We start from the raw sequence: 23,542 nt of genomic DNA on the forward strand, positions 1-23,542 counted from the left end.
TAAAATAAAAAATTCACGATTTTTTTTCTTTTAATTGCTAAAACTGGCCCTGGCAGCGTGTTCAAAAACAGGTTGTTATTTCTTTTCATGCATCGTCTAACCCTTGGGCCAACCTTCAAATGACATTCTCTTAGCTGGGGCAACTACCTTTGAAGTACATTTCTTCTCAGTTTGTTTAAAGACAGACATATGTTTGAACAAGACTGAATGCTAGAACAACAAACATATAGGGGGGGGAGGGATCCATTCAGCTCTTTGTTTCTTTAGTATATTGAAAATACTTTTTCAAGGATGAAGACAAAAGTGTTTATAAGAAAACATTTCCTTCAGTCTGATAATAAAAAGCACTGAGGCAGAACCTAGCATGTTGAGACTGATAAATGCCATGTAATGATATATCATTTGTATACATTAGGGGGTTTCTCTGAGACTTCAGGCAGCTCTGATGTGCACTGCTTTGAAATGGTCCATATACCTACAGTAGACTACATAATAGAGCTGAGAGAGTGAAAGCCTTGCCCAACATCCAAACCCATAATCATAATAATAAAAGGCCCGTTTTGATTCAAATGTGTTTTGGAAAGGCTTTCTGACAGAGATCTAATGATAGCGCAGAGGCGATAATGATAGCACACTGGCAATGAACTGCAAAGAGGTAGCAAATAAGGCTGTGTGTCCACCTACAGAGAAACCTGTGTTTACAGCTTCTTTTTGTAGATGTTTTCACTGGATGTTGCTGCACATTCCAGGACAGAATTGTATGGTAGCAAAAAAACTTTTCGGATTCAAGGTTTCGAACCATTTCATTTAGGTCTCTAGTCAATACTCAGCAGCCAAAATCAACATTACTTAAAGTATCTGTGTGAGAAAGACAGAAATCCTAGTGGTGGCACACGAAGATTGTACAGTATTATGTTTAAACTCTAGGCTGCTGACTTCTTAGTAAAGTTGAGACCAGTATTTAGAACTTCTGAATTTTGTAGCAAAAAACTATTTATTCCAATGTAATTTGAGTTTTTTTTTTCAGGATCACGTATTTGGAGTGTTTGAATAGAAATTGAATCAAACATGTTAATTATCACACATTGTAGCCAACCATAGACCTTATAGGAGATATTGTAGCTGTCAGAAACTCTTGATATTTCCATTTTGGAATTACTCAGGAGGCTGACATAAAGCATATTTTTTTTTACACTTGGTTGCTCATTTGTCTTTTAAATATACTGTGCGAACTAATAGTCCTGTTAGCAACAGAATGAGCCGGCCGACTGACAGTTGTGTTTGCTAATTAATACCAAATTTTGTAAATGCATTTTCCTTTACCTTCAATAACAATTTTTTATGATAATGTAGGACTACAATCAACAGAAAAAGCCCAGTACAGACAAAACAGAAAGCTTGGGAAGTTACTGTGCCTGACTTGCTCTACCATGTTCCTGGCTGGCTAGGCCTATGTTAGAGCTTAGCTTCCCAGCTACACTTCACCAACTAGCCCTGGGAGTAGTCACTAGGTCACCAAACTTTAGATCATCATATTTCACAAAAAACAAGGATGAAGTGTATGTGCTGCTTCTTGTGACCGAGCTGATACGTCATGCGGAGTGTGATATGGCTGAAAGGCTGACCTCCAGTGTGGTGAGGACGATCTTGTCCACTGAGGAGAAGTAAGCTTCCCACAACATCTGGGTCCTTTGTCTGAGGGCCAGCACCCGCTCGTTACCCACCGCTCTCACCGTGGATGGCACCTGAGGACAGAAGGATGAGAAGTGTAAAAAATCCATACAGTGAATTAAAAACACAAAGAGTTTTACTTGTTTTTTGAAAGCAAATTGTGTCTCGTAAATTAGACAAGAAGAAGAGCGAATGGCATTTGAGTGATCAAAACGGCCTAAAGTGAATCGAGTTGCTGCTTAATTAGGCCCCCAATTTGGAGTCTGTTGTTCGGATAATTAGACCTTGATTAGTAAGGAGTGCTTTTTGGGTTAATCACCAAAATTGATTTAAATCACTTTAGATAGTTAAGCTAAGCGGCTCATTCAGAGTGGTGGGGAAAGCCATGTTGAACTGAGTGAAGTGTGAGTGGTTGACCCAGCTAACACATTTGCTAATGAGCCCACTAAATCTTACCCTCTTTTTTTTCTTTCAACCTCTGAGTTACACTTCACACACCTCCATTTCCACACATTTCACTACTTCACCTTGTCAATCCCTTGTCTTTCTTCCCAGCCTTCCCTACTTTCTTCTCCCATCTGAGGGACAGCTTCAGTATAGCGGGGGTCCTAAATTTGTCTGAGGTGTTTTTCCTCACTCAGCCTCTTCTGCAAAAAAAAGACTATCGCTGCGTTCCAATTCCCTGCTATTTAGTATGGCATAAAAATATTTAGCATGTCCAAATTCTTATGATCACATGCAGTAAGCTTAAAAAAATAAGTAAAAGTATGTCCCAATTGCATGCCTACTGATGTATTATGTAGAACAGAAAAAATAGAGTGTGCAATTTGGATGTGAAGTGTGTAGTGTGTGTTTGGTGTTTGTGTGTTACGTTTGTTTCCATGTAAAGAGTTTGGCAGGTGTGCAGAAATGGCCGTGATGAGGTCAGCTCATTTAGTGCAACCCTGCCTTTATTTGAAAACCGTCTCCGGCTCTGAGCGTTGGGGGGCTTGATCCCGTTCATTAACTGAATGCCAATTCATGTCCTCTGTTTGTCGACATCCAAGCGGATCAATGTGGAGTTGACATGATGCAATTTGTGTAAGGTGAGCGGGAGAGATAAAGGTTGCAGCTGAGGGGTGAGCCGGCTTTGCTTACCCATTGTGTTTGTTTGACACAGACACGGGGGGATGAGTGAGCGTGTGCTATTGAACTGAAGCTGGATTACCAAGCTTTGAAAACACCTTTTGGTAAAGGTAACAGAGACGATGATGTCAAGACGTCCCGTTCTATCATAGCTTCTGTAACTCAATGCAACTGATTCAGAATCCTTTTCTATCTACCAGCCACAGGACATATCGCTGAGTAGGGGTTATGTTTCAACAGTTTATTTTTAGTTTTTGGCGTAGTTACGAATATCGGTCGGATTTTGAAAGAGGTTTTGTTATGTCTGTAACAAAACCAGAAAGTTCAGGTTTCACTTCAGCTCTCTAGACCTGCTTTGTAGCCTTAGCATGGCAATGCCATACAGTGACTACATAAGCCTCTATAAGCGCAACACTGATGTAGTGAGGGAAGTATTGCCTTTCATCCTGACATCCTCATTAGTATGTTTTGTTATTTTTGCTTCATGCTTTGAACTTTAACTAGCCCATACATTAAAGCTTCCTGTAGAGACACGCCTTTATTAGTGACTTGTGGCACATACTGTACCTCTTCCCACACCTGCTAGCTTCAATATTCATTGATTTTCTTTTCATTTACTTTAATTAATCTGGTGCACGGTAGCAAGTGATTTTTTGTGTGTTAATTTCCATTCTTTAGTGGCAGCTTTCTCCTCTGAAGTTTGCTTTACACAAAATGAACATACAATAACTTGTGGCTAAGTGCCAACATATTATGTTGATATTTTTTTATTTTATTTGTTTAAGTAACTTCTACATAGCATTACCTACTACATAGTTATGCATTAGCAAATGCCTTTGTATGCATTACCTGTAGTAGTAATCGCTCATCTCCCTCGATGACCGCCTGGTTCCACTGTATGACATCGGAGAACGGCAGCTCCCAACCGTTACTCAGCAGCACTGGGATGCACGCCGCCTGGACACACACACACACACACACACACACACACACACACACACACACACACACACACACACACACACACACACACACACACACACACACACACACACACACACACACACACACACACACACACACACACACACACACACACACACACACACACACACACTTTAGTGTCTAGAGACAGTAACAGATACACCAACTAATACACAAAAAAAAATCTAAATGCGATCAGTTGCAGCTGACTGGTCTCCTCCCTTGCTGCCGGCTCCTTTTTTGGCAGCAGACAACATAGCACAGCATGCTACAGCTGCACAGATATAACACAATCTGTATGTATTCGGCCCCAGCTGCTTGGCACTGTGATATATACCAGGATGAGCAAGACGATACAATCAATGGATCTTGCGTGTAAATGTATGTGCAGCTGAGTATGTGTGGAAGGGCCCTATATAGGCTGCAGTGAGTAATCACTCCTATCCCTCCTTTTCCCAGAAAGCCCTGGAGGTCTGTTTAAAGGCTTTCAAACCTGCAAACACATATGTGGCTGAGAGGGCTGAATCTTTTGCGTACTAATAAGGTACGGCTTCTGAGGGGAAGTATGCAGGGAAGAAGGTAAACGGAAGAGAAAAAAAGAAGGGGAGAGCATTGAGGTGATGGGAGGAGAATAAGAAGGAACCTGCTGATACATGGAGGCATCATCCTTTATTGAGGTTGATTTTTGATGTTGCCTTATCTCCTCGTTCGCTGTCAGGTTTTTGATGTTTTTGCTTTCCAAAGCCGGTTTCTCTCTCTCTCTACTCCTTTTTTCCCCTCCACTGCACTCTTGCGCTCATCCCATCCTGCTCTCTATGGTCTGGCGTGTTGATAGGCCCGGGTGTTATTTTTGATTTTTTTTTTCTTCTAATTAAACCTCCAGAGAACAGCAGCCGAAGCAGCAGCATCCAAAATGGTTTGAGATCAAACGGCTCTCTCCCCTTGCCCACCGGGGGCTTTCACGCTCCCGCATTTCATCTGAGAATAGACCTGCTGAAGGACACTAAAGCAAATAGGTCGACTTGTATGTGTATGTGTGCGTGTGTGTCAGAATCGGCTTAAGGTTGCAAACAAGGTCGCACGAATACACCCTAGAGCGAAAATCCAAGACCTCTAAATTTGAAATGCACCCCAGGGCTCGCCTAAGTCTTCTCCCCAAGAGGTGAAGCACTGTTAGGGGTGATTTTCAAACATTTCCAGCCCCCCTCCTCCTCCCCATGCCTGGAGGTATAGGGTTACATGAAAATCCTATGTGCTATGTGGAGTTGTTTTTGGGTTTGTTTGCATTGGGAGATGGAGAAGGGGGAGGCTTAGAGTTAATGTGTATGCATTGGAGTGCGCAAATGGTGGTGTCGTGTGTGTATTGGAAAGCTGGCAGGGAGTGTTCTAGCACACTGGTAATTGACAGTTGCGGACTGGACTGGCACCAAAATCAAAAAGGAAAAAAATAAAAATCCACAACCGAAAAAGTCCCTTGAATGGAAAAGAGAGGATGGCAGAGGTGTGTGAGTGAGTGAGTATGTGAGTGAGTGAGAGACAGAGAGAGAAATGAAGAAGACAGGAGGGATAAAAGGGACCATGACTTGCTACCCAGCCAAGTGGGCTGTGTGTGGATTTGTCCATTCAGCAGACATCAGCGGTGGGGCAGGCTGCCACTCCTAAGGATGCTTCCGGGCCATTCATGCGCACACACACACACACACACACACACACACACACACACACACACACACACACACACACACACACACACACACACACACACACACACACACACACACACACACACACACACACACACACACACACACACACACACACACACACACACACACACACACACACACACACACACACACACACACGCACAAAAAGCCCCGGAGAACAGTGTGGCTGGGGAACATTGTAGCAGCCAGAGAGCTTTGGGTGTTTGGCAAATCTAAAAACAGCCACTACAGCTTCCTGCGCTGGTGCGAGACTTTCGACTTGGGTGGCAGAGAGAGACAGAGAACAACAGCAGAGGCACCAGTTTAAACTGTTCTCTCACTCCACTGCTCGCAGCTTTTTCTTCTTTGTTTGTGTACTTGCACGTTGCAAGCGAACAATACCTGTGTTTGTGTAAGCGTGTGCGTGCATCCATGTGTTAAATGGACCCTTTTAGTTTAAAAGGCCTCGCAAATAGCAAATAAAGCCTTTTACGGCTCTATCTTCACTCAACTCAACACAATGGTCTGGGGAAAATACTCACAGATGTGACCATTAAGGTGTCAATAACCAAAATAGAACAACATAAACCAAGGCTGTGGAGGATAAACATTCTGCAGACTGTTCACTTCCATGTTGACTGAACGCTTTCCTGTGAAAAGTGTAATTCGGTCACTCTAGATTGTTATGAAAAGGGGGGGAAACGGTGCAGCTAATGTTGTTTTGATGATGGTTGGCCTGGCCTGTAGTGTGTGTGTGGAGATTTCAGCTGTTTGTTTATATGTGGGCCTCGGAGAAACCGGAGAGGCCTAAAGTACTCTGCGAGAATGAATGCAGAACAAGAACAACACCGTTTTACAAAGAATATAAATCAATGTTGCGACGTAGGGCGTCTGTCCGAGTCTGAATGTGAAAGGGATATGTGTTACGTTAGCCAAAAATACAGCGGGAGGTTACTGGTTGCTGAGGACTTGAATCATCAACTCCAGATTCATTCCATTTGTTGCCGAGTGTGATTATAACATGAGGATTTAATTGAATGGAAAGTTATAGTGCTGGTTTTTCCCTAGTTGTTTACTTAGCTGATAACAACACAGAAAAGACGTCTAGGCGTCTGTTCAAACTTTTAAAAACAGCCATCTTTTTAAGAAAAAGGGTTAATAGTAAACATAACAGTAACCTGTTTTAAACTGGACATATTTAAATTTTTATCTTAAAGCTGGGGTGGAGGATTTGGGGAGAAAATTGTAGTTGGGATAGAGATTCGAATCCAAATACCTCAACCGCTCCACTTGTTCTCTTTGGTCCCTCCCCTACGGTCCCTCCCTGACACGCTCTACACCAACACAGTCGTGGCAAAGTGAATGGACAGTCCCAACAGCCAATAAGAACAGAGAATCGGAGCCTCGCTCTGATTGGTCAAAGTGTACAGCTCATGTTAACTTTGACCAATCAGAAATCATATACCCCAGCTATAAGTGAAATCTTTTACACACATCAGTGTTACATGAGTGTAAAGGTGAGGTGTCACTGCACCACTGGCTAATCTACTGTGCTACCCATAGTTATTGTTTATTTAGTGTTGAACCATTAACAGAGCTAATCTTCTTCATCGGGACAGTGTGTGATTTGCGACATAAGCAAATAACCTCATCTGTTTACCCAGTTGGTACTTCATCGTACATGACATGACATTTTTCCCCAACTTTTTCCAACCACTTCCAACCAGTGCAACAGTCACACACACAGAAACCCCAATGGAGCAAAACTTCCCATCGCTCATTGTTAAAAGCTGATAGAGGAAATTGATTTTTTTGGGTCCTCCCAATGCTGAGGGATGCAGGTCTACAGCATGCTCATATGGATAACCAGACTTCGGTTATAAATACTGTTGACGGTGCGTATTGCATTGAGCGCTGTATGTTTACCTGTAGCGACTCTAGGAAGCGAAAGGAGCCCAGGCGTCTGCCTCGAGGCACCAGGCAGAAGGTGGAGTTGTGGAGGAGCTCCTGGTAATCAAACCTAACAAAGAAGAGAAGAACAACCATTACAATGCATTCATCTATACATTTAATTTGGTTTTACTCAGCTGGAAAAAGTATATACTGTATGATGCAAAACAACAAATCGGTTTAAAGGGGAATACAAAGACAAAAGAAGATTAACAAGTCGATAGACAATTTAAGCAGAATTGTAGGCGCTTTTTTGAGGGAGTGGCTCCACACTGACGTCTATAATGACGGATTTTACTCCAAACTATGGGATAAAGATTTTGAGCCATAGTTATAATTAGGGGCACATTGAAGCTCTGGTTATTCCCCCTTGTACATATGAGAGCTGCATTAGTGAAAGCTATGGATTATGAAAGGACTACACAAGGACTTTCATAATCACTACAAAATACAACCATTGGTTCGATAAGTTTTGCAAGTGGCAAGAGACCAAGTGGTCGATTGTTGCATATTTGAAAATTATAACTGCATTAAACTATGTATTAGAAAAACAGTGCAGGATACGAAATCTATTCAGATACACTGAGAAAATAAACCAAGATGGTGAACCTCTCTTGGGCCAAAACGGTGGGTTAGAAAATAGTTTTCTGAGAGAAAGGACATGCATACATTCAATTACAAAAAAAAAAAAATGCTATTCAGCTGGTGTGCCTGGAACCAGTTAAATAGGGACTTCAAGAGAATCGGGCTATAAATGTGATACGCAGATGTTTATGTGTATACAAGTGAAAGTGATAATAGGAATAGAATAAAATGAAAAAAATGGGCAAATACGTTATCAATCAATATATTGATCTGAGGAAGGCGGCGACAGAAAAGCAGCATACCCCATCACTTCTGTAATAAACCAAATGATAGCAAACACCTCTAATAAATGGCCTGCCAGTGTGGCGACACGAGGCCCCTCTCTGATATATGATATCGAACATCTGTCACACATAAAATAAACCAGTTATTTTTTTGTGGCTTTTTTATTTTTTGATGTTTAGTCATAATGGAACACATTATATGCGGTAATAAATGTTCCAACTCTTCCCCCCCACCCACACACACACACACACGTCACACACACACACAGAAATGTTGGCACCACTTCAGAAGGGCTACTGTATGTTGGAAAATATATCCATCATCGGGCTGAGTAAATATGCCCTAATCTCTGCTCTCTCTATTGATTTGTGTTGTAGACAAGAGGGCCTGAACCGGTGCCAAAGTAAGACATTTTAGAGTGCACACACACACACACACACACACACACACACACACACTACTCCCACCACTGGCTGCTGCCGTACGTCAGACCCGGCTGATTCTCCACCACTTCTTCATACTCATATTTCATATTACTCTTCGTATGAAAGAGAGGAAGCCAAAGGGGAAACTTCTGCATCAATGCTCGCCCTTCATCCGCTACCTGGAAAGGCAAAGCAGCGTGTGGTGTAACGGCCACACGGTGAAGTGCTGCTGCAGTAGAGCAAACAGATTGGGGTGGAAACAAACAGGCTCTTATGGGAGAGTTTAACCCTAACCACCTCACTCTGCTACTCTTCATCTCTTCATCTCATCACCCCACTACACCTCCTCCCTTACAAGGAGCTGTCAGTGATTCTCAGGAACGCTTGCAGTCAAAATCAGTCAATATCTCCTCACCATCCGCTACCTGTCTACAATATGTATGCGGCTTTGCGCGGTAAAAATATTCCAGTGTTTACACAGCCTATAGGTTCTGTAAACTGGTATGTAAACAAAGGGAGCCCACCGTAGCCAGCAACATTTCCATTTACAGAACCTAGGCTGTGTATGAACACCAGATTCTTTGTCAGCGCACACACACACAGTGCAATGGATTGTGAGGACATATTTGCTGATTTTGACAAGAAGTGATTTTGACAGCAAGCATTCACCAGCATTGCTGACTACACCTTGGAATCCTGCTTCTCATCCTGCTCTCTACTCTCCTCTCCTTCCTCCTCATCCCTCACTCGTCTCTGCATCCCGCTTGTTTATTTGCAGGAGGGACGTCAGCGTAAAATATGCCAGCCATCAATCGTCCCCGCTCGCACATTCATTTATTTAACGCTCTGTGAGTGACGAGACGCAGGCCCTGGGTGAGAAACATTTGGATTTCATTGCTGATTTTGGCATCATTTCACACTGCTATACGCTCAGTCCCTGATCTGTATGGATGTCTCTGTTTGAGCATGTATTCAATATGGATGTGTCAAAACAAGGCAACTGACACTGGCACATGCACAAAAAAACACTAGCATCAGTTTTAGTGAAAGGCCGACCTTGTTTGGCGTTAGCTACGGTTCCGCTCTAACATTCCTCCACCTGTTGATAGAGCTTTGCCAATGGCCACTGTTGTACTGTAGGCCCACATATGCATGTGTGCGTTGGCGTGTGATGGATCCGTGTGAATTTGATTCCGCAGTAATATAAATCTCCGGCATGGATGTACATTTGAAACAAATCTCCGAGCGAAAAAAAAATAAAAAAAATCTAACAGAGATTTACGCAATGCATTTCTAAGGGGATTTTGTGTCCAAATCTCGTTCCGAGCATGGGATTTAGGTGAAACACATTCACTTAGCTGTGCATGAGTAAATTCATTTGTAGATTGCATCTGTGAGGATGAACAACTCCTCTGCTTATCCCTGTGTTGGAGCAAAGAGAGTAAATAAATGTGTAACCGAGTGTGCGTCATGTCTAAAAGTAAATATATTTACTCTACCTCGAGTAAATATTTTGCGTTCCGCCACAATGGGGTGAGAACAGTCATATTTTCCGGGTAGTGTGTGTGTGTGTGTGTGTGCGTGTGGGTGTGTGCAAGTGCTGTATATGTTAATGTGTGTGATTTCATGTGTGGTGTCTGACGTGAGACAGTGGGATCCTATGAATGTTGCAAATGTGGTGAGACCGAGCTGGTTAGTCTGACCCACTTCTCTCTCTGTTCCTGCTGTGTGTGTGTCTGTGTGTGTGTGTGTGTGTGTGTGTGTGTGTGTGTGTGTGTGTGTGTGTGTGTGTGTGTGTGTGTGTTTGTGCATATGTGCCTGTGTGTGTGTTGGACAGTGTAATGTAGCAGGCAGCTCTGTGCATGAAGTGGTTAATGCCCGTGCATGAGTTGTGTGTTTGCGTGCAATAGAGCAGTCTAGCCGGCCAGGCTGGCTGTTCCTTTTAATGAGGGACTGTACTTTAATGCAGCGAACAAGTAAATCATTTAACAGCACTTTGTTTTCCAGCAACAAATGAGCAGGCCTGCTGTGTCTCTACTTCACGCTCCCATGTCCCCTTCTCTGGTGTCTTTCCTTGGAGAATGCGTTGTGTCTGTCCACTGTCTATTAGCATATAGATTGCACAGGAAAACATAAAACAGTTGCAGTGTAGGCTTGTGTATGCATATGGATATGTCCTGGATTATTACACTGCCATATTAATTAGTCCGCTAATCCATTAGCCAGTCAGTTGAATATTCATAATAAGCAACAAATTAGATTTTTGATAAAAGGCATTTCTCAGGGAAAATGGCAAGTTTACATGTTCCCGCTTCTCATATACAACTTTTTTTTTTGTCTTTGAGTGTAAAACTGATTTTTAATATGTCATCTTGAGTTTGCAAATTTATAAAACAGGGATTTTTTTTTCACCAATTTCTTACATAAAACCAAATGATTCATTTAGTTATCCGCAAATAATTCGGCAGATTAATTAAGGTGCATGTGAAAATATATTTATCGTCATAAAGTACATTTGGTGGAAAATCTATTGCAAAGACAGTTTATGGATGCAATTACCACACAGAAGTGGACTGTCTGTTCTTGGAGAATAGAGTAAATTCAATACTGGCCAAATGAAGGAATTCCATCACCTTGATGAAAATTCATATAAAAACATCAACATCGCCGTAAGGAAGTGCTGCTCATTCTTGATTTTCAACTTTTCCATTACACCGACGCCTGTTTATTTAGTCAATTCTCTGACTGGTTGACACATTTATAAATTGTCATAGTATTTGTTGTCACATTCCCCAGGCCCAACAAGAGCTACCGTTAGTTAAAAAAGTTTTTATTTTTTTCAAGTTGGGTGAACTAACTCTTTGAATACCTCATTAGTTAATCATAAAGGCATGTAAAACAAAATTAGCATTTGCATGAGCGAGTAATTGAGTCATAGTGTCTGTGATTGCTGGCTGGTAGGTAAACCAAGCTAGATAACAATGTCTCACTGTGTATTCATGTGGACGTGATCGCATGCATGTCATTTCGTATTGTGCGCGACACAGGAATGTACCACACTAGAATCATTGTATGTTAATGTGGGAAAGCATTCATACGGAATGTGTACAGTAACGTACACGTATACAGATCTGCGCTTACAGCATACTAAAGGGGGCGTTGGGGTTACATTAATGTTGTGTAGGCACTGGGTGGCGGTTTGCATGATTGTTATAAGCCCTTATTCTAGTTGAGCTCAGATCTAGTGGGTGGATGTGGATTACATTAGATTACAGATACACTTTTACATAATTGTTGGTAGCAAAGTGCATATTTGAATGGATACACTGGATTTATGGTTTAAGCATGCAACTAAAAGAATGCACTGTACTGTATACTGAGCAACCAAGGATTATGTTCACTATCGATTATTCCGTAGAAAATTTCTGATTCATTGTTGAGTCAAGCTAACATAAGAGAAAAACTTTAAAACATTGAGGGAAAATGTTTTAATAGTGGACATAGTGAAGCATTTAGTGGCTATAGAACCAGATATTCCCCTCAGGTTGAGAACTGGAAACTGAACTGAAAAAAAAGTAAATATAGCATATATTGTTGATAACTGCTAATAAGAGATTCAAATGATTATCCAAAAGTGTATGTGGTTCTGTTTAGGCATGTATTTTGACACATAAATACATTCTCATTTAATTGGTGTGCTCTTGGTTGCACAAGGTTTGTGCACTCCATATCATTAGATGTCAGCTCTTCTATGTGTGTGTGTGTGTGTGTGTATATTTGTGCATCACTGTGTGCATTTTCTGTCTACGCACACATTGCTTCCTCCCACCACCCTTTTCCAATCTGCCCATCTCCCAGGAGGACAGACATCGTTAAATATTAACCAGCCAATATGGAGGCAATCTATGTAGAAGGATAAGAAAGTTGATTGTATAGTTAGAACACACACACACACACACACACACACACACACACACACACACACACACACACACACACACACACTTAGGCTTGATGTCTTAATATCATTTTCTGTCTCAGATAGCCACAGTCTCATACAGACACATAAATAGAGACACAGGCCTCAGTTCCTCACCCCCACCCAGTGTCCCCCCCCCCTAAACATACACACACACTGCACCGCAAGCTCTCTCTCTCTCTTCCTGTCAAGGCATTTGGCTCAGTGTGACACCACTATCATCAAAGCTATGTTTACCGTGGTGGCACCATTCTGAGTCTCTGACTGTGTAGGTGTGCTTACATGTGTGTGTGTGTGCTCACTGCTAACGTGTACATTTTGTGTTGTCTGATAAGCAAATCGGCTCTTCCTCAACCCTATCATCTCCTGATCCTGTTTCTCTCTCATACGCCCGTTGGCTTTGCACTCACTGACTTGATTCTCCCTTATATTTGTTCTCAGCCGCCATTTTGCCTGGGATATCTTGTTTATTTCTACAATTAAAAAATGCATGGCATTTCCCTCATCTATCTCTCTTTCGCTCCATCCTCTGCTCCCTTATGTACACTCATTCATTCCTTATGTGTGCTGAACACTGACTATTTAATGAATATCGGCTGAGCGAGTGAGACAGTGCAGGAGGGAGGGGGAGGATGCTACTTGATTGACAGCGGCTTCTGGTCAGTTGATCTGCGCTCTGCTTCCTGTAAAAGGTCAGGTGTCAATAGAAGGCGCGTGCTTCGGCGTCTGTGTGTGCGCACGGTAGTCCCTGTGCGCCCAAACACAAGTGTGTGGTTGACCGAGGATATGGATTAGCCGCCACAGCGCTAACAGGCCCTGACTGTCAATACTTTCCATTCCGGTGTTGTGCACCTCATCGAGCAAACGGCAAGACCTGAATGACGGAATGTGACTGTCTTGGTAATGTCAGCTCACAACACATCCATCCACCGAATGCAATAATGGCCAAGGCAATAAACCTCACCAACAAACATCACCGCGATGAATGCGTGATTTGTATCATGTACTGGCCAATAAGTTTCTGTTTTCCGTTTCTTAAAAAGCACAATTTAACAATAACAAAGCACACATACTGCCACTTTCTTTCCTGCCAAATGGTTTTACATGTCTGCTGTCCCTCCACAACGAGACAACCACCATGTCTCAGTACAGTTGTTTAGTTCTCACATTTTTTTAAACTAGAACAATTATGTTTCATAGTCTACACCACTGCACTGCTCTACGCAGATCCTTTTTGTTGTTGCAGTTCCTAAAAAGTGGTTTAAGTTTATTTTCAGATATGGGAATAATACATTTAATTCTATAACCATATGCTATCTGGTATGAGAGTATGCTATCTGCTGTGCTGTCACTAACATAACTGATGCTGTGGTGGATGCTATTATCAGGAGCAACTTACTCAGAGTGAGTAATATGATACAGTTTGTCTACGGTGAATGAGACAACTATTATGCCCATAATAAGGCCTCCTGTTTCTCCTCAGCTTTAAAACAAAAGCACTGCACTGTACTTTATATATAGAAGTGCAACAACCTACAATTTTTCGTCGCAACGTGTGACATACAGTAAAAGGGAGGGAGGAAAAAGATGGAGGGAGAAAATGGGGGGGAATAGAGAATAGCAGAGGGAGAGGGAGTATGTATGCGGCCGGCCAGCTGCTGCAGCCTCTGGGACTCAGGAGGAAGGGAGGGTTGGAGGAGAGAAAGTCACGAAAAACCCTCTGCTCCTGTCTGCAGGCGATGGGTCAGGCACAGGTCTGCAATCCGCACTAAACACGCTATCAGGCAGAGGCAAAGGCAGAAGGGTCAGAGACGTAGTATTGCTGTGTCTTATTATACAGAAGTAATAAAGGACTAATAGAAAATATAAAGTCTTCATAAGAAAGGTTTTGACACAAAACAAAACAGTGTTAATTGATATCCAATGTCTCCCATTAATGAAATTGTTTGTTGATAACTTTTATCTTGGGGATTATTTTTTTTGGTAATTTTTTAGATACACCCCATTCTCTGAACAGGAGTTCCGAATAGGGGAAATGTGACAAAAAAAGACCATCACTTGTGAATGCTTTCTTGTTTCTTCATCTGATTTGCTGACACGGTATACGGAAATGAGGAAAGGGAAGAAAGGGAAGAAAGAGAGGGACAGAGTGAAAGGCAGGAGGCTAAATTGACAGTTCAGGTTTCAGTGTGCAGAGGAATGAGCTCTTCCAGTATCTACTTACATTAAACACAGGGAGAGAGAGAGAGAGAGAGAGAAACCGAAAGAAAGAAGCAGGGAGAAGCGGCAGTCCACACTGGCCTAGGCGTCGAGGAGGGATGTCTCAACGATGTCTCATGGAAGCAAAACCGCCCGTGATCTGCACTTTTTGTTCCCCCTCCCTGCCCCCTTTCTTCTCTTTCTCATCATCCTGTCTTTCCAGTAATCTTCATGTGGAGAAAAAAACCAATATACCGGACCACAGCTTGCGTGTCTTATGTGTGAGTGAGAGACAAATCAACGAGAGAAAGGGAAGGTGTATCCAGATGTTAAATCCTCTCATGCAGCTGCTGTATGTTCACGTAAGGAACTGTTCTCTCTCTCTCTCTCTCACACACACACACACACACACACACACACACACACACACACACACACACACACACACACACACACACACACACACACACACACACACACACACACACACACACACACACACACACACACACACACACACACACACACACACACACACGCCCCCCACATTGACTGTCTTAATAGCAGATGGACAGATAAGCCATCTCCATCAATCCCTCCTTTTTATTCATCTTCTATTCCCGCATTTCTTCATCTTTCAGCACCTTCAAATCCCTCCACGAAGCTTACATGACATCCAAAGAGGGCGGTAGTATGCTGCATGTGCCGGGCTGCCCTCGCAAAAAAATATATAAATAAATAAATGAAAGTAAACTTAGAGTAGGATCATAGTGGACAGAGTGTACGGTGTGGTCTTTCGCAGGCAGCCGGCATGGAATTCTGAAATATTGAACAGTTGCACACAACTCGAATTGAATCCCAGTGCGAGGCAAACTGGTTAATGGAATTTATATTTAGAAAGAACAAGTACGAGGAGCTGTTCTGTTTACAGATCCCGGCAAAGATTTGTAAAAAAAAAAGAGACACAAGTTACCACAGCGTTTCAATTGACTGTCTGCAGTGTAATTAAAACTAGGAGCACTATACACAAGCCAAACCCTGGTTCACTCTGGCCACTCGCTAAACGAAGGCTTACACATGAACCCATGTGGGATTCTCACTGCCAATCTACACGCCATTTGTCCCATTGCAAAGTTTGTTGCACTCCACTGGAACTTATGAGGAATTCACTTTTTTTATTGGAATGGTTTGCGTGTGTTATATGTATTGGTTATGATTCTGCTGTACATAATGATGTTCAGTGATAATAATCCTTCAATCCTTGAACCCTATACAGTCTGACAGTCTGCCTTGTAAAAGCAACTTAAGAGGGTCACACATATTTTATTTTTAAATTAGTCATGATGCAGTAAAGCAAGAAGTTGCTTGAATGTGTTGGATGACTGTTATGTAAGCTCTTACTTCTAATACCTTGTTGTCTTTTACTGACTTGATTTTTAGGGTGAAACAAAGTTCAACACTTGTGTCTATATACAGTGTGTCAGGATTGTGACTTGATTGTGAGTTGCATATAGGTCGGAGTAAAGTTTTTGAACATGTTTTTTAAATCTCTATCAGCTTCTCACTTCATGATGGGATCCTATAAGAAGTGTTTGTGTCTGTCCTCGTCTAGTCTGAGTGAAGTTCTTTTGCATCAAATTCTTCATAAAAAATATGTCTTCTGAACTTTTATCATTGCCTATTCAGCCATCAATACTTAATGATGCGAAGGAATACTTTTCACAGGCGTTAAATGTGCTGACCTTAGATGATAGCTTAGTCCAGCCGTGGACTCACAATCTTTCTCTCCCATAACTTCCTTTCAGCTCTCTATTGTTTAATCTTTAGGCAGAAGAAAAAAAAAACCTATTGGTCTTTCTCATTGTCTGTCCACATTCTGGTATTGTTATGCTGGTGGCGCAAATCTCAATCCTCTCTCCCTCACACTTAAAGAGTCATGCCCTGACCATGACACACACACACACGGACACACACACACACATATTAATCTTCCACATGGGGTTCTGACACGGGGGATAACTTCTACCCGGCTTTTTAGACGCTCACAGACAGACAAAAAGACAAAGTGGTTATTTCTGATGCCTCCAGTGCAGTGGGCCTCGCAGTATCAAAAAGTCACCATTCCTCTGTGTCTCTTTGCTATCTCGCTGCAGACTCACTAATGGATTTTCTGCCACGCAGCTTTGTCTTCCTGAGTTACCAAGAGTCATTAATGTTGAGGGCTCGAACGCCAGGCTAAAAAGGAGTGATTTTCTTCTCTTTCTCTCGGTCTCTCTCTCTTTGCATTTGGATGCAGAATTGCTTCCCCTGAGTGAGTCATTGAGTGATAAATAAACTCCTGTGTTATGATAATTAATATGTATATTTTCTTTCCTTATATAACCTGCATTCAATTATTAATTTGGTTTGGTTGGAGTGTTTTTGACTTCACGTGCCCCGCAGACATTTTGAAATACAATTTAAGAAAAAGAAACAAGCAGCAATAATCAACGCTGCAACCTCCCTCATTTGAAACTCTCCGCTGTAGTAGCAACAGTGTCGTCTGCGCTGAAATTAGAATCACATTTTCACCTATTAAATTAAGACTAAGGTTAATTTTTTATGACTTTATAAATATTCATTTTAAACACAACTTTCTCCCCTCAGGTATGAAAATCAAGCTGAAAAAATCGCTATTTTGTTAAAGGTATTTCTTGATCCGACAAAGTTTGCACCAGAGCAGTGTATTACTGCCAACATGACCTACAGAAAATCCAAGAAAATGTTAATTTTTTTTAACAAAACATAGCCATGGTTGCTATAAGACACTGCTTTGTTTTTATGGGCGAAAGAATAGAAACCACTTCTCCTAAAGAAACACCAATTACATTTTTTCTTCTTCCCAAAACCACTTTGAGCGTTCGCGCACATGCATATTTTTGTGTGTCTGCCCTTCCGTTTGAGGCTTTCGTATACGGCCGCATTCCTGCCATCCTGCAGTTATTATCCCTGTTGACATAAGGAAGGTCCTGAACTCTGCTAGACAAACCACATATCCAGGCTAACCCTATCTGTTGTTAGTTCTGGACTCTCTTGCTCTGATGTCCACACACGCTCCTCGTGTACACAAATACACTGACCGCCAGGCGCCCTGTCATTACACACAATTCCTGCTCCTCCTGCCAGTGTGTTTGTGTGTGTGTGTGTGTGTGTGTGTGTGTGTGTGTGTGTGTGTGTGTGTGTGTGTGTGTGTGTGTGTGTGTGTGTGCGTGCGTGTGCATGATTGTGCACTAGCTTATTTTAATACCACTCTACATGCGTACGTACATCTCCTCTTTGCCGCTTTGTCTTTATCTCTTTCTTTCGTTAATTACAGAGACGAGAGGACTAAGCTTTCTAATCTGAGAGAATACGACCCACCACCGGCTGATCCCTTAACACTGTTACTTATTCCTCAATCGCATTGACGACCGCACACGCAAATACACAACACACATACAGAATCAAGTGGCAAAAAAAGGAAAAATAAAAAAAAAACAATAAAAATGGGGACTCTAAATCATATTGATTTAATTACACAATATGGAGGGTCAGAAAGAGTGAAGCCTCCATTACAAGATTTAAGTTAATGTGATTCTTCACTGACAGACTAAACAGGCTTTTTATTCTAGTCCTACGTCCATTTAATAACAAAAAATATGGTTTGATGCGGATTAAAGCTACATTAAATAACGTATTTTTAAGTAGTTCCAGCGAGACTTATCAAAGTGCTTTTTCATTAAATCTATTTAATGTAATATATTTTTGGCCATAAAACCCGCATTTAACATGTTGAGCTAGAAATGAGTAGATAAGCAGCAGCAGCAGCAAAAAATAAAAAATAAAAGTAGCAAAATGAGCAGAAAAACCTTCCAGATTAAATTTGGATATACAGGCCTCATAACTACCAAGCCGTATGAGCACGCTCGCTCGCTCATGCGGTATTCCTTGAGTATTAACATCGCTTCATGTAGTAGCCGGGGAGAGAGGGTGTGACAGAGCTCATCATGTGGTGCTTGTTAGTTATATATAGAAACGGGAGCACAGCTGTCCGTCCATTAGCCCTAAAAGCACAGCAGCAGCACGGGAACATGACCATGAAGTCAGTGGCCTCGCTCGCCCCTGGATGAGAAGACGAATGAGGAAGAAGAGAAAGTGCAAGGAGTTGAGGAGAAAGAGGGAGGACAGAATTACAACTCGCTTCTTCATCAAGTGTTTTGGCAAGTGGGTCAAATTATCTTTTTAATGAAAACCAGTCGCCTTAAATGACTCAATGTGATGCACTGCAAAAAAAAAAAAGTCTGGGTAAGACAGCAAATTGCCTCGGGGCCACAGCTCTCCTCTGCTCCATAAAAGCCACACAGTCTCACGGCATGTCAACAGGTTTTTGTTCATTCCATTAATTGCACTGCAGAACATTATGATTGAATTCCTCAATTATTATTTGAGTCTCTGTTTCGAAGAGGTTCCTTGGCCTGTGTCAAAATATATTGTTTGAATGCACCAAAAGCTAACAGGCTCTTGGTTGCTACTTCTTACTTTTAATGGACATATATAAAAGGACATATATAAAAGAGGTGGGGAAAAAAAGACTTATCCAGACTTATTTCTTTTTCTGTTGTATGAGTCATCTAAGAAGGCAATTCTGTGAACAGCGGACACAAAGCAGTCTTATTTCATAGATATCAGTGGATATATGCGTAGGACTCAGACCAAACAATTAGTATTGATTCTACAGTGTTCACATTGAAAGTTCTCACCATATTTTCAAGACTTGATAAGATTGTCTATGTGTGAGGAAAGTGCACTCTCTCTCTCTCTTTGTGTTTGGTGGGGGCTATCAATGGGAAAAATGGTAGCGGACACACAGAAAAACGGAGAGATAGAAAGTACGGGGTACACTGAGACAGAAAAAAATCAGCACAAACCCTGTGCAAGAGAAGATAGAAAGAAAGAATGAGAAAAAGCCCAGTGTCTGTCTGCCTGCCCGCCTCCCCTGGCGAGCGGTAGGTGTCTGCTGCAAGTCTAGCGTGACTGATCTGAAATCAGGTTTCCTCCTTATAAATATTGAGCCGAGCAAGGCCAGGACTCTTCCACTTCTCCTGTTTTTCACACCGCACCGTCAAGAAAGTACAGGCCGCAACCCTGCTTTCATGTTTCCATTACGGCTCGGATACTTTATACAGTATGTCCATTGCAGAGAGAGAGAGAGAGAGAGAGAGAGAGAGAGAGAGAGAGAGAGAGAGAGAGAGAGAGAGAGAGAGAGAGAGAGAGAGAGAGAGAGAGAGAGAGAGAGAGAGAGAGAGAGAGAGAGAGAGAGATGGAGGACAAATGACGGAGAGGGTCTCAGAAAATACGGAAAATGGGAGTCTTTCATTACCATGCTCCATAAGTAATGATGTCGGGAGGGATGGATACAGGAGGAAGGCAAAGAAAGAGGGATAGATAGGCGTCAAGCTAAGAGCAGGAGCAGCCAGACGCGCGTCAACACAGTCTATTGGGTGAGAAGGGAGAGGAATTATTCATAGTGAATTAACACATCAATGCCATTTCTCCCCGCTGCACGCTGAAAATAAAGTGTGATGTGAACTCGTACGGAAGGTCGGAAACGCTGCATTTGTGAGTCTGCACATGTGTGTGTGTGAGAGAGGGAGAGACAAACTCTAGTGTGTTGTAGACAAAACTGTAGTGTGTTCATGTGTCATTGTGCGCCTTTAATTGTCTAACCACAGGAAAGTGCAGACAAATGTTTTGTTTATTTCCGGGCTGACTGAAAATTGGCAATTTTTGGTTCCTCGTGATGAGACATGCCAACTGGCAGCACAGCGGGTAGTCTATTGACGACAAAACAAACACACACACACAGACACACACATAGAGAGGCAGACACATCCCATCAACTGCACCACTGCCATTGCTGGACCACCTATTGGCCTTTGAACAGACATTACATCAGTGACAATAGACCTGCTTTTAAGGACACAATGTCATTAAAGCCATTTTAGCTCTGAACAAACACACGCATATAGACAAGCAGCTGTGCTAATAGCAGTGGGTGAAAAGCCTATACACAGGTGGGGCTGCAAATAGGTATGGCTGTCATGTGGCGGCTCCCTTTGAAGTCATACAAGAGAGCAAGTTTGCAGAGACTATAGGATCATTGGTGTGTGTTTGTGTGTGTGTACGTGTGTGTGTGTGTGTGTGTGTGTGTGTGTGTGTGTGTACGTGTGTGTGAAAACCCTCCTTTCATGTCCCTCACAAAGCCCCAAATAGCTCTTCTAAAAACAATAAAGGCCAACATACTCTTTGCCCTGAAGTTCAATGTTCAAAGAACCAACCTCAACCCGGAACTTGCCAGACTCAGGGTAAACAGTAGCCCTACTCATTCTCTACCTAACCGAACATCATGTCACAAGAGATTGACTGCCACCCTGCAAAAACTATAGAATGAATTCTCATTTTGGGGACGTCAAAAGGCCGACCTTAGGCTTTACGACCAAACATAAAACAGTGGATGGCTGCCGGTTTTATTGAGCCATCTCTAAATAGAGCCGCTATTCATAAAAGTGTGCCCATTTATCATAAAACTTCACGGTCATATAGGTGCAATTGACACTTCCAAGTGGCTTCACTAAACTTATGATTAAATGTCTATCACTCGGTGGGTGTCCCACAAAGAATATTTTAGTTTTTTTCCTCTCAAACTAAAAATGTGAGATGGTTATTAAAAATGCTTTCTAAAAAGGGTAATTCTTGGTGATGAACCCACAACAAAGTATCATCATTCTATGAAATGTGCCTCTGCTCTTTGGATCGTTAGAGTATCTTTCAGCCCATTGCTAAACTGTACTGTTTTGGTTCACTCTCTAGGCTCTCATCAGTGTTTAAACTAACTATTTGCTGTAAGTATTTCGCAGCTAAACAGATATTGTTCTCAGGAGTCGGACGAGATTTAAACAGAGTTAAGAGTGAGTATTGGACTTACATTCAACACATAAAGAGAAACACTGGATGTGTACTTAAAGGCCTACATAGGATCTCAGAATTCAATACACCTTCATATTCAAACCGGTGAAGTATGCCTTTAAGCCGACACCTTTAACGTACGTACCGTACTGACGGCTTTTGTATAGCCCCCAAAACATAAATGAATACAAATTTAAATAATTATTTTGATGTGTTTGGAACTTAATAGCTGAACAAAAAAAGTTTTAGAGGGTTAATTACAAGGTCATTTATGATTATCAGAGGAAACATGAGGCTGTTTAAAAGATATTTAAATGTTACTCGTAGCCGCTTTAAAGGGGGATTTTCATATTTCTAAAATAGTTTTGGAGAGCTGGAATGCAGACAGTAAACATGGGGAAAGAGAGGGGTGTTTGATATGCAACATAGATCATTTAAACCAGAGATGTTGCTGTAATATGGCATGACACACGGCCACCAAGGTGCTCCATCAAATGTAGCCTATTTCTGTCACATTCTGTAGGACCGTAAAGATAAGTCTGAATAAAGGAAAATCGTTAGACAAATATGTTCATAGGATTTAGCGAGTATGAAAAAAATACTCACAAATTTCTCCCCGCAAAACACCTAAAAATTCAATATTTGCACTGTAATAGCAAGATATTAACCCTGATTGTTATGCATTGCTGAGTGGGACTACTATAAAGACCGTTCAGGAAAGATTCTTCCTCTGCTGAGGCTCCCCGCTGTGATCATAATCCGTCTCTCTCTTCGTGATATTTCATCTTCTATTAATAGACACACACGACTTGGAGGGTGTTGCATATTTCAGGGATCTTGAATTCTGTGCCGAAACCTTCCCAAAAAAAAAAAAAAAAAAAAAAAAAAACCCTGGGTCATGATGAGTCATGATCAAGCCTGGCTTAACACCTCTCTGTCTGATGTGGACTGCCATTAGTAAGCAGTGGGGTCTGACTCAGGAAAGGCGTGACATTTGGATGCACAACAACAACAACAACCAGATCGGTAACTATTCCGGGACGGTTCAAAACTTTGAATGACCTTCTCCGGCTAAAATGGATTATCACAGCCGCAGAAAGAAAAACACACAAATCTGGCAATTTTCTGCCTGACAGTTTTCACCTGTGGTAGATCTTCACTGGACACACACACACACACACACACACACACACACACACACACACACACACACACACACACACACACACACACACACACACACACACACACACACACACACACACACACACACACACACACACACACACACACACACACACACACACACACACACACACACACACACACACACACACACACACACACACACACACACACACAGAGCCCTTATTTTGGGGAGGCTTTACAGGATATTGGAGCTCGCGGTGACCCCTCTCAGCTGCTAAGGATATTGAATGGACAAAAGACAATCTGAGGCGGGTCGGCTGCAGACGTGTGTAGGCAAGTGAAGCAAAGAGAGAGAGAGAGAGAGAGAGAGAGGGAGAGAGAGAGAGAGAGAAGACCAGACAGCATGGGATGGGCAGAGAACAGATGTGTTCCTTTGAAAGGGTCATAAACATGAGTCACTGAACCCGCCAAAGATGGCCGAAGGGCACGGAGAACTGTGA

General features: G+C 42.1%; 1 protein-coding gene across 2 annotated transcripts in view; it reads right to left on the reverse strand.

Moving 5' to 3' along the window:
- The window catches only part of ext1c (exostoses (multiple) 1c), a 71,683-nt gene that overhangs the window by 6,928 nt on the left and 41,213 nt on the right, over positions 1-23,542 (reverse strand). For both annotated transcript variants that reach the window (XM_080045614.1, XM_080045615.1), the window contains exons 3-5: positions 7,413-7,506; positions 3,646-3,753; positions 1,626-1,745 (exon numbers count right to left, since the gene is read on the reverse strand). In XM_080045614.1, coding sequence (XP_079901740.1) covers positions 1,626-1,745; positions 3,646-3,753; positions 7,413-7,506 — 322 coding nt within the window. The remainder of the gene's footprint in view (positions 1-1,625; positions 1,746-3,645; positions 3,754-7,412; positions 7,507-23,542) is intronic.

The sequence above is a fragment of the Ammodytes marinus genome (assembly GCF_949987685.1).
Source record: "Ammodytes marinus genome assembly, chromosome: 17".
Taxonomy (NCBI): Eukaryota; Metazoa; Chordata; class Actinopteri; order Uranoscopiformes; family Ammodytidae; genus Ammodytes; species Ammodytes marinus.